This window comes from Corvus hawaiiensis, chromosome 8, assembly GCF_020740725.1.
Source record: "Corvus hawaiiensis isolate bCorHaw1 chromosome 8, bCorHaw1.pri.cur, whole genome shotgun sequence".
Classification (NCBI taxonomy): domain Eukaryota; kingdom Metazoa; phylum Chordata; class Aves; order Passeriformes; family Corvidae; genus Corvus; species Corvus hawaiiensis.
The window spans coordinates 33,898,677-33,910,797 of NC_063220.1; the positions used below are offsets into that span (position 1 = coordinate 33,898,677).

Here is a 12,121-nt window from a genome sequence, read left to right on the forward strand (position 1 = left end):
CACCCTGGTCTGGTGGCAGGTGTCCCTGCCCATGGCACAGGGAAGAAACAAGATGATCCTAAAGGCCCCTTCTAATCCAAATCATTCCATGATTCTATGAAAATCAGTGTTAATCACAGCCTGGCTTATAGCACAGCAGGAATAAAAGCTTTTGCCTGGGCTTCATTTTTTTCAGAAGTCACCAAAACACCACTTCCTGAAGATAGGAGGGTGGGGAATGGGGAGCATCTTCTGCAGGATGAGATACAAGCTCCTCCTTTACTCCCTGTGCTTCCTGCAATGCCCCATCAGGAAGAATTCCACTGTGAAGTCCTCAATTCCCTCCAAACTACACTTTGACACTCACCTTGAGGGCACAGTGTGACTGTAAAGGAAAACATCATTACCTCTTTCTACACAGGGACATGCACACATATCCAACCCTTCGTCAAAGCAAAATACTCTCTTTTTTTTTTGTGGAAGGCCCCAAAATCTAGTCTGGATTTTTTTCACCTGTGGGAGAAACACAGAGGGACCCAGACACCTCCCAGTAGCCCCAGTGCACACACAGCTGGCCACCACCCATCTCCAGCCTCTGAGCCTTGGAGCAGAGTAGGTCAGATGGCCTCGGCCACCCAGATGTCACAACAACCCAAGACACGCTCCAATGTTTTTTCCTCTTTTGTGAGCAAAGCAAGCAGCAGCACGCAACTGACCCACCAGCGATGTGCTGAAATGGAAAGGCTGGAGAGCAGCACATGGATTTCTCTCCAAAGGTTTCTCCTTGGGATTTTCATCCACATTGACATGCCAGGCTGGGAAAGCACCTGAGGAGATGGCACAGCCTATTCGAGTCAGTAACCCGTCAGCTCTGAGGGATTCGCCTGATATTTCTGACCTGCTGCCATCTATCATGTCAAAAAACCCACTGCTGGAGAAGAGCCTCGGATCACATCAGCACAGGGGACCGTGACAGCCCAGCAGGGGGGACAGAGCCAGGCCACGCTGGGCCAAAGCCACGACAGCCCCTCCTGACAACATTACCCACACTCCAGAGGCCCTCTGCAACAACACAACCTCCACAAGGGCGGGGGGCAGGTTTAGGGACACCCCTGTGCTGCTCCTGGGTGTCCTCTCTCATGCAGAATAAATCTGTCAGCTCTTCATGGGACAGCTGCTGTTTTTGAGCCTGTCATGGGGGCTGAGTTCAATATGTCACTGCAGGGATTTGGGGCAGCTGAATTCTAAGGGGAATTAGCAAACTGGGTGTTTCAACAGAACAAAAGGGGAAACTGGGCACCAGCTGGTCAAAGTTATCCATAGATTTGGGCCCTTGGAAAGATGGTTTAGTGCAAAAAGTGCCCAGGGAAAGCAGCATGGGAGGGAGAGGTTATAGGAATTGAGATGCAAAGAAAGGGACAAGTAGCAATAGCTTTAAACTGACAAGAGGGCAGGTTTATACTGGATATTAGGAAGAAATTCTTCCCTGTGAGGGTGGTGAGGCAAGGGCACAGGTTGCCCAGAGAAGCTGTGGCTGCCCCTGGATCCCTGGAAGTGTTCAAGGCCAGGTTGGAGCAACCTGGTCTAATGGAAGGTGTCCCTGTCCATGGCAGGGGGGTGGAAAAAGACTCTATAACATCCCTTCCAAACCAAACCATTCCAGGGCTCTGAAAAGGTTATCCCTTTTGAGAAGGCATCTGCCTCAGCAGCGTGTCCAGAGCTGGAAAGCCCAGCTGGGAGGGTTGGGCATATTTGTGTGGCTACGTTATAATCGCTGTGGTGGCAGGGCAGCAATTTCCTCCCCCTTTTTCTCACTGGTTACAGAACTCCCACACCTGCCCAGAGCACGGACAATGTTGCCATCACCTGGTGGCAACTGGTCTCCATGAACTAGACGAGGTGAGTGGACCAGGCAGGGACAGTGAGATCCTCAAACCTCCCTGCAAACCCTTCTGGCTTTGTTTCCTTGCTGGGACTGAAGCAGGGGTGCAGCAGAAATCCCCAAGCAGAGGAGGAAGTGAAGTGGGATGCTGGAGAACAGGGATACCTCACTTGCAGCTGAAGCTCCATGCTCCATTACCCCTCCCATATTATCCCTCCCCCATCCTGGTCTTTGCTGGAAGGGGCATTCCTTTCTGTAGGATATCCCTTGGGGAAGGGAATGAACTGCTTGAGAGAGTGGCTTAGCCCACAAGACAGAGCTGTAGCCCTCGTCTCCTGCCTTGTAATCACCCATGCGAGTCCAAAACAAACCATCAATCAATCTCCAGCTCCCTTCCATCAGGGACGCCGAGAGCAACATGCTCCCGCTGGCATACCCATGGCATCGGAGCCAAAAGCAGGTTCAAGGGATGCTCACAGGGATCCCCAGGCTGCTGCTGCTGCCAGACCCCAATCCCTGCAGATGCCTAACGCAGCAGGAACCAGTGAGTGATGAACAGGAGAGGAGCGAGCAGATTGTTTCCTTCTTTTTTTTTTTTTTTATTAGACTAGGAAATATAATTTATTGCATAAAAATTAATTTGTTACAATAGGAATGCTAAACTTTATTTACAGTTCTTTAGTTTACAGAATAAACAGATGTGGGTTTAGAGGACGCCACCAGGCCCATCCCCTGGATATATAAATATGGAAACATATTTTGGACCAAGAGATGGATGCTGCCAGGACAACATGGACCATGGGGCTGCCTTTGCCAAAATGCCTGGCTGGAGAAACCCCTGGGCGTGGAGGGCTCCTGGGAGCTGGCACCCACAGGAGATGGAAGCAAACCCTGCATCCCCCCTGCCCTGCTCCTGCTGCAGGTTCCCTGGTCAGAAAAACAGGGAGAATCTCCCCAGACCTGCACTTCAGCAAAGCCTGCCCAAAGGAAGGGGAAGATGAACACAGATGGATGGGGATGGAGAGAGGCACCCGCAGGCAGGACGGACAGACGGATGGACAGACACACATCTCAGTGCAGTGATCCATAAACCAGAGGATGGGAGCAAGAGAGATTCTGAGGCAACCTGAAAGAACATCTCATCCCTCAGAGAACACCATGGAACTGAGAAAGGAGCCCTTGAAACCACTGGCAGCTGGATTGATCCATCAAGTCTTAATTGCTCTCCAAATTTGCTTATTCCTCCTTAGCTCAGAGACAGGGTCTCAGAAATGCTCAAATGCAACCTAAAGGATGGATAAGCCCCTTCCCACGTGACACAGGGGCTCACCCAGCAGAAGTTTTCCCATCCAGCACAAGGGGAAAAGATCCCTTCTTTCCCACAGCCTTGAAAACCCAGCAAGAAGTGAACCCCAGAAACTCCATGACACACAGCAGGGAGCAGCTCTATGCTTTCCATCAGTGCCTCAGGAGCTGCCCAGAGGAATCCTATAATGTCCCAGTAATACTGAAAGCTTCTCCTGAGCTGCCCCCTGTACACGTGAGCCTCCAGGCTCCCTGAGTGCGCTCCAGTGCCCAGCACTTTGTGGGATGACACAGGCATTCCACGACACTGATCCAGGGCTTTGCAGCCCAGAGCAGGACATGCTCCTAATACTTCCACTGATGGAGAATACACAGCCTTGCAGTGTGACCTAGTCTAATCCTGAGCTTACCACCCCCTCTTTTTTTTCTAACAGACAAATTTCTAAGATACAGCACTCGCTGAGTAACTATTTCTACCTGCAGGCAACCTAATTTTTTTACCTTCATCAAGACACTGTATCTGTGTGAGGAACCTCGTTCCTGGCTACTCCTTGATTACTTTCCGTTCACCCCACAACTTCTCCATCATTATAAAAAGCCTATTACAGGGAAAAACAGGAGCTGCAGTGAGGGATGGAAACCTGATCACTGCTTACAATGCTGTCCCTCATGTGAAAATGCTCAGCCTGGCTCACAGCTTGGAGACACCTAGGTATCCCTCCCTGAACCCCTGCTGAAATACTGCATCAAAATTCAGGCAGGAGCACGCAGACCCGAAGTGGAGGTGGTTTGAAGTGGCCACACCCCAGCCTGCCAGCCCCTGCTCTCCCCTGACCCCTCCACATCCGCTCATCACCTGCCTCTGACCCTTAAGCCCAGGTTTGGGGTGCTCACTGCAAAATCCTGCTGAGTTTAAAACATCCCCCGCTTTGGCCTTGAGTCTGGAGGTTGGTGCAGGACTGAAATCTTTGGTTTGTACTCAAGTTATGGAAATGAAGGCGCAGTCATCCTAAAAAGCTCCCCCAAACCATGCCAGAGAAGAATTCATTAAAAATACCCATATCTGGATGCACTCTCCCCACCCTGAACCCTAAATACCAGGTAGCATCCCTCATCCCTCCTTGCAGGCAGAGTGGGACCCCTCGTTCCTGCTGCCAGGGAAAGGGGAGTTTGCAAGGACAAAATCCTTGGGAAGGGTCTGAGCTGGCCCTGAAGCAGAGGCCGGAGAGGCACTTCACCCTCCAGACTCCCTGGGGGTCCCAGGACATGTAAACACATTTTGCTCAACTTGGATCACACGCTTTTTCCTACAAAAGCGTGTCCATTGAAATCTCTCTCTCTGCCACCCTGACCACAGCGATGCTCTTGCTCTCACAGACCAAGAAAAAAGATTTATAAATCTGTCTTTTTTTACTTTTTTTTTTTTCTTTTTTTTTTTAAAAAGGACACATCCAAAGATCTGGATAATAAATTATTTGCGTTTCCTAAGAAACTTTTTTTTCTTTTTTTTCTTTCTTATTTGCCTTGTTAAGCTGCCTGAAGCCTTTGACAGAAGTTAAGCCTGGATTGTACTCATCTCTTCAACGCAGAAATGCTATTAAAGGAGGAAGAGAACCCAAAAAGAAGAAGGAAAAGGAAAGCCCCCATCCTGACTTGAGAAGCCCTAATTCCCCCCCGTGCCATGAGGAGGAGGAGGAAGAATGCTGTGTAACACTTGAATTGCTTGTAAACGCTGAGGATGGGTCTCTAAGGCTGACAGTGATATAGGAGAAGCACCGGCCTTGGCCCCTCCCCACTCAGGACAGATGTGCCTCCCCCTGCCATTGGGGGGAGGACCCTTCCTCACCCCCCATTTCATCCTCTTGGCCCCCCAGCCGTGGGGAGCACCATCAGCAGTCCCCCTCTGTGGCCATGACCACCAGCATCTCGCTCTTGCCCATCTCCTCTAAGGCACTGGCCAAGGTGTTGAGATCACCGTCGTCCTGGTGCTCAGCTTCCCACAAGTCCAGGAGCACCCCAGTGGGGCTGGCTTTGGTGGCGAAGTAGTTCAGATACCTGAAAGGGAGAAGCAGAGGAGGGTTGGGCTGCTATGGTGCCCTTTGGAGATGGCAGGAGGGAGGATGCTGGAGCAGCAAACCTGTTTGGAACATGGACTTTGATGGGAATGCCGTAACACAAATGCCAAAGCCCTCGAGAGACCGTCTACAATTTTCAGACAGAGCTGGTATTCATGCAAAAGCAATGTAAGCTTTGCTTTGATGAAATTACCCTTTGCCCTTTGGTCCTGAGGGTGAAACCAGGTGGGAATGGCACAGACATGGTACCAGATAAATAAGGGCCATTCAAAGTGATAAGAGATGCAGGACTGTGGCACAGATGGATCCCAGAATGGTTTGGGTAGGAAGGGATCTTCAAGATCATCTTGTTCCAACCCCCCTGCCATGGACAGGAACACCTTCCATTATCCCAGGGTGCTCCAAGCCCCTGGAACATTTCCAGGCATGGTGCAGCCACAGCTTCTCTGGGCACCCTGTGCCAGGGCCTCACCACCCTCACAGGGAAGAATTTCTTCCCAATCTCTCATCTAAACCTCTCCTCTTTTAGTTTAAAATCATATCCAAGGATAGAGATGAATATAACTATGCAGAGCTATATCCCCACTTATGGGTAGCCCTATACAGATGGACACAACCCCACTGGAGGCCTGCAGCTGAGAGGTAGCACAGATTGAAGCCTCCCTGCTGGGTGCACAGGAAGGGAAAGAAAAGCTTGGGGAGACCCACCGGTCCATGGAAAGCTTCTGGGCGAGAAGTCTCCAGTCGTTCCCCCTGGAGTTGGGAGCATCCAGGCTGTTGCAGATCTTCTGCCGGATGGAGAGGGGGATTTTGAAGGCATAGGGTCCCACCTGGGTGGTGGTGGTGGTGGCACCGCTGTGGTGGGAGCGGAGGGTGTCAGAGGAGCTGCCGTGCTGGAAGAGGAAGGACAAGGTGAGATGTTGCTGAAATGTCTGAGCATGCCCTTGCTGTCCCCCCACCTCCCCTCTGCTCACCTCTCCCAGCGTGATGTGGAGCTGGAAGATCTGCCCTTCCCCTTCCACCTGCCGGACGCAGATCTTGCAGGTGAGCTCAGTGGAGGCCTGGCTGTACCTCTCCAGCGTGAAGGTGCAGTGCAGGGCTCGCTGGCTGCCGCTCCAGATGTGGTAGAAGGGGATTTCCTGTGGACCACCAAAGCATGGGCTCAGTGAAGGCTCCAGCAGTGGCTGTGGGAGATCCCACCTCCTCCAGCCACCCCATGAGGGATGACATGGGACAGCAGGGCCTCACAGAGAGCATCCCACCAAAAAGGCCAGAAAACCAGGAGACAACTCAGGAGACAAGCCCAGGGCACCCGCAGCCCTGTGGTGCCTGGCTGGAGATGGTGCTCCCAGTCTGGAAGCCCAGCTGCCCCCACATGAGCCCCTCACCTGGTACTTGGCAAGCAGTTTGCTCCTCCACAGCGCATGGGGGATGTCGTGGATGGAGAGGCGCAGGTTGTGGTAGCTGTCCTTGAAGGGCAGGGACTTGGGCTCCTCCAGCAGGTACCCTCCCAGTGTCCTCTCCAGCTCCAACACCTCCTGTGGGCAGTGGGACAGGTAGGGTGAGGCTCAGGAAAAGGGCAGGGGCTGCTCCTCTGCCCACCTCCACACCCAAAACCAGGATGTAGTGGGGTGGAGAGAGGAGGTGACAAGAAGAGACAACAGCAGCCTCAAGCCCACGGAGAACAGCTTTTGCCACTCCAACAGAACTTGCCAACTCAGCTCATATACCAGCCCCATCTAAAACTTGAATTTCCTTGAACTGCCTCCATACTCCTTGGAGAATGCAGAGCTCCAACACAGGGGTCAGGTACTCCCTTGAAGGGTGCTGCTCTCTGTGCTTTTAACACCATCCCTTCATCACACCAGCAGCTTTTAGGAGAAAAAGATAATCCAGGAGCCAGAGCCCTGCCTACATCCCCACCTAGAGGCACCACAGAAATCCCAACGGGATCCACAGGACAAGTCACAGGGAATCAAACAGCCACCACACCGGTGGGTCTGAGTAGCCAAAGCATCCAAACTCCAGTTTCCCGTGATGCACTGGATGTTATCTATGCCACAAAACCCTTCCAAGGCAGGGAGAGACATGGATGCATGTTGAAATAACAGGATCTATAAAAAACCCACCCATTGGCAGCCAAACCTCTCCTGTAATGCCTGCAGGAGGGGTCCCAGCAGAGGAACTACACAACTTCCTCCCTGTTTCCTTCGGAGAGGGCGAGGAAGGACAGGGAAAGCAGTAAACACCTTATTATTCACTGTGGTCACTTTGCAGGCAGTTGCATCAGGTTGTCTGCTTCCCAGGGCCAGGCCATCCTGAGAGGCATGAGGCAGCATCCTGCTGCCAGCACAAGCAGCTTTGGAATGGCGATATTTACCTTCAGAGCATCTGGTGTGTCCTCCAAGCAGTAGACCTTGAGGCTGTACTCCAGGGAGGTGCAGATGGTGGGGGCAAAGATGGCGAGCTGGAGCCTCTTGATGGCTGACCTGGAGTAGGACTCTCCCACAAAGACATAGGTGCCAAGCTGGTCCAGCAAAATGTGGCAGGACTTGGCTTCCAGCTGGCAGTAGCAGGGAGTGTTGAGGGTCTCCTCATCCAGGGTCACAACTTCCTACAGGGACACCAAGATTGGAGGTCAGCCCGTCGTTCCAGGGGTTGTACCCCTCAGGGTCTCTGCTGGCTGCAGGCCTGGGTTCCCACCTTACCTCCCAGTTTCCCTGGTGGGACTGTGTTTTCAGCTGGTAGATCCAATCTGAGGAGCTGATGTCAGCACAGTGGGGAATGGTCAGGACGACAGGGCGGCACAGGAGCAGGCCCGTGGGCCCACAGGTCACCGCCGGGCTCAGAATTGTCTGTGTGCCCTCAGAGGGCAGCCTGGGGAGGGACAGGGGACAAAGGTTGGACAGGGAACTCCATGGCAGCCAACAAGGAGTGGGTGGCCAGCGGGGTGACTTACAGGGCGCTCTCGGCCTTGTTGAGTACCAGGTACATCTCATAGAACTTCCCCTGGGGGATGGCCCCGTGGGGCACCAGCAGGCTCACTCCTGGAACGGCACACACAGGTGTCAGTCACAGACAGAGGGAGGAATGAGGGAGAAACCACTGTCCACCCCAGCCAGCGAGCACAAGGAGAGCAGGGAGCCAGGACAGCACAGAGAGGAACACCTCCAGATCATAGAAACATGGAATGCTTTGGGTTGGAAGGGACCTTAAAGATCACCCAATTCCAGCCCCCCTGCCTTGGGCAGGGACACCTTCCACTATTCCAGGTTGCTCCAAGCCCTGTCCAACCTGGCCTTGAACACTTCCAAGGATCCAGGGGCAGCCACAGCTTCTCTGGGATGTCCCATGGCTTCACTGCTTGCAAGGATGAGCCAGGCTCTTTCTTCATTAGGAAGAAGATCTTAATCTTTTTATCTTTTTGCAAGGTGCTGGCCCTGGATCAATGGCAGGGAAAGCCCAAGGCAAGCGCAAGGAGGCTGTGACCTCCAGCCTGAGATGCCTGGCTTGGGAATGGCTTTCTGCCTTCCTTCCCTGAGCCGGCTTTGGGATAACAAAGGGCTGCTCACGAAGGGACAAAAGCAAGACCTTGATGGTTCAGCAGCCAGACAATCCTAGCCTGGGGCTTACCTGTGCCTGGCACGGTGAGCCTTCCCCCCAGGTAGCCAAACGTGCCGCTGGCGCTGTAGCCATGCTCCCGGGGCAGACTGAGGAGGTGCTGGGAGCCCAGGCCTTTGCTCCGCACGTTGGCAAAGTGGCCGTCCCTGGCGGTGTCCCCTGGGTAGGTGCCAGTGGTAGGGACCCCCCCCAGCAGGTCCGTGCTGTCATGCAGCCCCAGCGAGGAGGAAGCGGTGGAGGAGTTGTACACCTTGATCTTGAGGCTGGGCAAGGGGTCCAGCAGGGGGGAGTTGGTCATGGGGATCTTGTCAGAGGAGTCCTGCAGGGCGTACATGGGGCCGCGGTACACGCCTGCGCTGGCCGTCAGGTCCGGCTGCATCGACGGGTGCAGCAGCTGAGGGTTGTCTGTGGGACCAGGAAACACAGGTGGGATGAAGGGAGCAGTGGAAACAAGGGCATGGAAAAGTACTGCTTGAGTGGAAGACATCCCAGAATGGCTTGGGCTGAATGGGACTTTCAAAACCATCTTGTTCCAACCCCCTGCACCATGGGGCACCTTCCACTAGACCAGGCTGCCCTGATTCCCGCCATCAACATCTGACCACTTCCATGGAGCCTTCAGCCTTCAAAAATCAGTATATTCCCTTGGGAAAACAGGACTGGAAGCCCAGTGAGGATCCACTCTCTACTGTGACTTTCTGCCTGAGCTAAGGCTGGTGAGGACCTCCATGGACTATGGCTCTTACCGTGCTGGGACGTCTTGAAGTTGACAGGGTGGAACCCTCCGGTCAGAGCGGCTGAGGAGTCCGTGATGTCCGTGTCGAAATCCCGGCATCTCCTCCGGTACACCACCACCCCCACAGCCATGAGGATCACGATGAAGACGAAAATGGCCACCACCAACCCGGCGTAGAGGGCCACGTCGCCAGTGGCCTCCAGCACTGGGAGGGATTAAAGACAGGTGAAAAAAGGAGCAGCAGAAATGCACATCAAGACCCACCAGCGCTCCCAAATCCCCCCACTGACTCAGGCATGGACGGAAAGATGTCCCCTGGGCCTGCTGGAAAGGCTGGCAGGAAGATAGAGAGTGTTTTCTAAGAGCAGGAAGTCAAGCACAATGCCAGAGAATGAGATGGAGGCAAAGCCCTCAAACCTTTGGAGGACATCTGGCCACCGCTCGTGCAAACTTCACCTGAGCACCAAGGGTCCCAGAAACACTAGGTTTGTGCAGCTCAGGTTCATGAAGCTGTGAGTAACCCTCACATCCTAACAGAGACAACTCTGAGGAGCACACAGGAGTTTTAGGGTGGGCTTTAGTTGCTCCATCTTCCCACCCTGTCCTTGCCCAGATGCCAGGGAACCCCTAACATGAATTCAACAGAACAAAACCAAAGAAACAAACAAAAAAATGGCCGTGAAATGAGCACTTACGGTGGCTTTTGGGCTCGTTTAGAATTCTTTTATCTGTTAGGAAAAACAAAGTTAGAAAAGAAAAAGGTGAAGGTGATGATGGGGATGAGATGAAACAGAAAGTGGGAGGTAAGCCAGCCCAGGGGTGTGGGAGACCAGCATCATTCCCTGGGGCTTTCCAAAAGCCAGGTAGAAGCACGTGACAAGGACATTCCCGTGCCCAGCCAGTAAAGGGGACAGTGGTGTCACACAGCAGCAGGTGGCAGCATTGGCTGCCTTCAGCATGCCCACTCACAGGAAGCAGCACTATCACCATCACTATGGGTTTATTCCCTCAAAAAACCACCTCCAGAACTCCCAGCGATGACCCAGGGAAGGCGTTTTCACGGTGTGACTGAGAAACCCCTCCTAGTTGTCCCCTCTACCCACAACCGGCTTTATTTCAGCAGAGGCCCCAAACCTGCAGGGAGGGCAGGGGCCTCAATGCCAGCAGCACATTTAGATTCCACCAAAAATCCCCAGTATCTCTTTCCTCCAGGTAAGAACTAACTTTGGAAGGGATGAGAACACCTTTTTAAAGACAACTTAAAACACAGGTGGTAGTGGCTACTCCATCATCTTGGAGGCACAGCCAAAAAAGCATGGCCAAACGCTGGAGCACCACGGCCAGTGGCATCTCCTGTGTCATGTCCCCATGCTTGTGGCCACCCTCCCAGGTACTCACTGTGCAGGCAGAGCCCATCGGTGCAGTTTTTGGAGTCCAGCAGCACCCCGCTGCAGTCCTTGCCACCATTGCGGGGGGCCGGAGCCGTGCACTCACGGCTGCGCCAGTGAGTGCACTCAGTGCTGCACGCTGACCACTTGCTCCACTCTGTCCACGCGCCGTCCACTGCGGGCACCGGACACGGGGGCATCAGTAAAACCTTCCCACTTTGGGGAGTGTTATCCCAGCATATCTTAAAGACCATCTTGTTTCAACCCCCTGCCATGGGCAGGGACACCTGCCACCAGACCAGGGTGCTCCAAGCCCTGTTCCACCTGGCCTTGGACATTTCCAGGGATGGGGCAGCCACAGTTTCTCTGAGCAACCTGTGCCAGGGCCTCACCTCCCTCACAGGGAAGAATTTCTTCCCAATATCCCATCTAATCCTGCCCTCTGTCCGTATGAAGCCATTCCCTGTTGCGCTGTTACTCCAGGCCCTTGAAAATAAACTCTCCCTGTTTCTTATAGGCTCCCTTGAGGTACCGGAAGATTGCAATTAGGTCACCTCAGAGCCTTCTCTTGTCCAGACTGAACAATCCCAACAATCCCAACCACAGCCTGGGGTACAGGTAGCATGTGGTTTCTGAACCCTCTATACCTGGACAAAGGGTGGTGCAGGTGATTTTCTGGAAGGGCTGCCCGTCACAGAAGGAGCCGCCATTCAGTGGAGCAGGGTTGGTGCAGGTCCGGGTGCGCTTCTGCCAGCCCCGGCCACAGCGGTTGTTGCACGGAGACCACTCAGACCAGGTGGACCAGCCACCATTCACTGCAGAGGAGATGGGCAGAGTTAGCACTGGAGCCCAATCCATCAGCTAAGCCTTGGGCTGGAGCTAAACCTCAAGTTTTTACATCTTCTGTGACCCCCTGTTACAGCTCAGCCTCATGAAAAGCAAATCACAAGACTCTCTTGTGTCACCCACCCTATGCCCAAGATGCTCAAGAATGCTTTGGTCCTTTCTCCACTTGGCAAATATTTTTGTGTCTAGCTCTGAGGAGATCTTTGATTTCATAGCAAAGTTAAGCCAAAAAAGCTTTCCAGCTGCTTTGAGAGCCAGAGAAATCCATCTAGATCCAGCCTCCATCCAC

At 53.4% G+C, this 12,121-nt stretch overlaps 1 protein-coding gene across 2 annotated transcripts in view; it reads right to left on the reverse strand.

Moving 5' to 3' along the window:
* Positions 1–2,439: 2,439 nt before the first annotated feature.
* Positions 2,440–12,121, reverse strand: part of UNC5B (unc-5 netrin receptor B) — a 52,278-nt gene continuing 42,596 nt past the window's right edge. Inside the window, exons 6-17 of one of the 2 annotated variants that reach the window (XM_048311328.1) lie at positions 11,634–11,801; positions 10,997–11,161; positions 10,294–10,326; positions 9,609–9,803; positions 8,875–9,267; positions 8,201–8,288; positions 7,950–8,118; positions 7,622–7,855; positions 6,630–6,779; positions 6,216–6,380; positions 5,950–6,134; positions 2,440–5,221 (exon numbers count right to left, since the gene is read on the reverse strand). In XM_048311328.1, coding sequence (XP_048167285.1) covers positions 5,056–5,221; positions 5,950–6,134; positions 6,216–6,380; positions 6,630–6,779; positions 7,622–7,855; positions 7,950–8,118; positions 8,201–8,288; positions 8,875–9,267; positions 9,609–9,803; positions 10,294–10,326; positions 10,997–11,161; positions 11,634–11,801 — 2,111 coding nt within the window. In that variant the 3' untranslated portion in view covers positions 2,440–5,055. The remainder of the gene's footprint in view (positions 5,222–5,949; positions 6,135–6,215; positions 6,381–6,629; positions 6,780–7,621; positions 7,856–7,949; positions 8,119–8,200; positions 8,289–8,874; positions 9,268–9,608; positions 9,804–10,293; positions 10,327–10,996; positions 11,162–11,633; positions 11,802–12,121) is intronic. The other variant, XM_048311329.1, reaches the window with a different exon arrangement.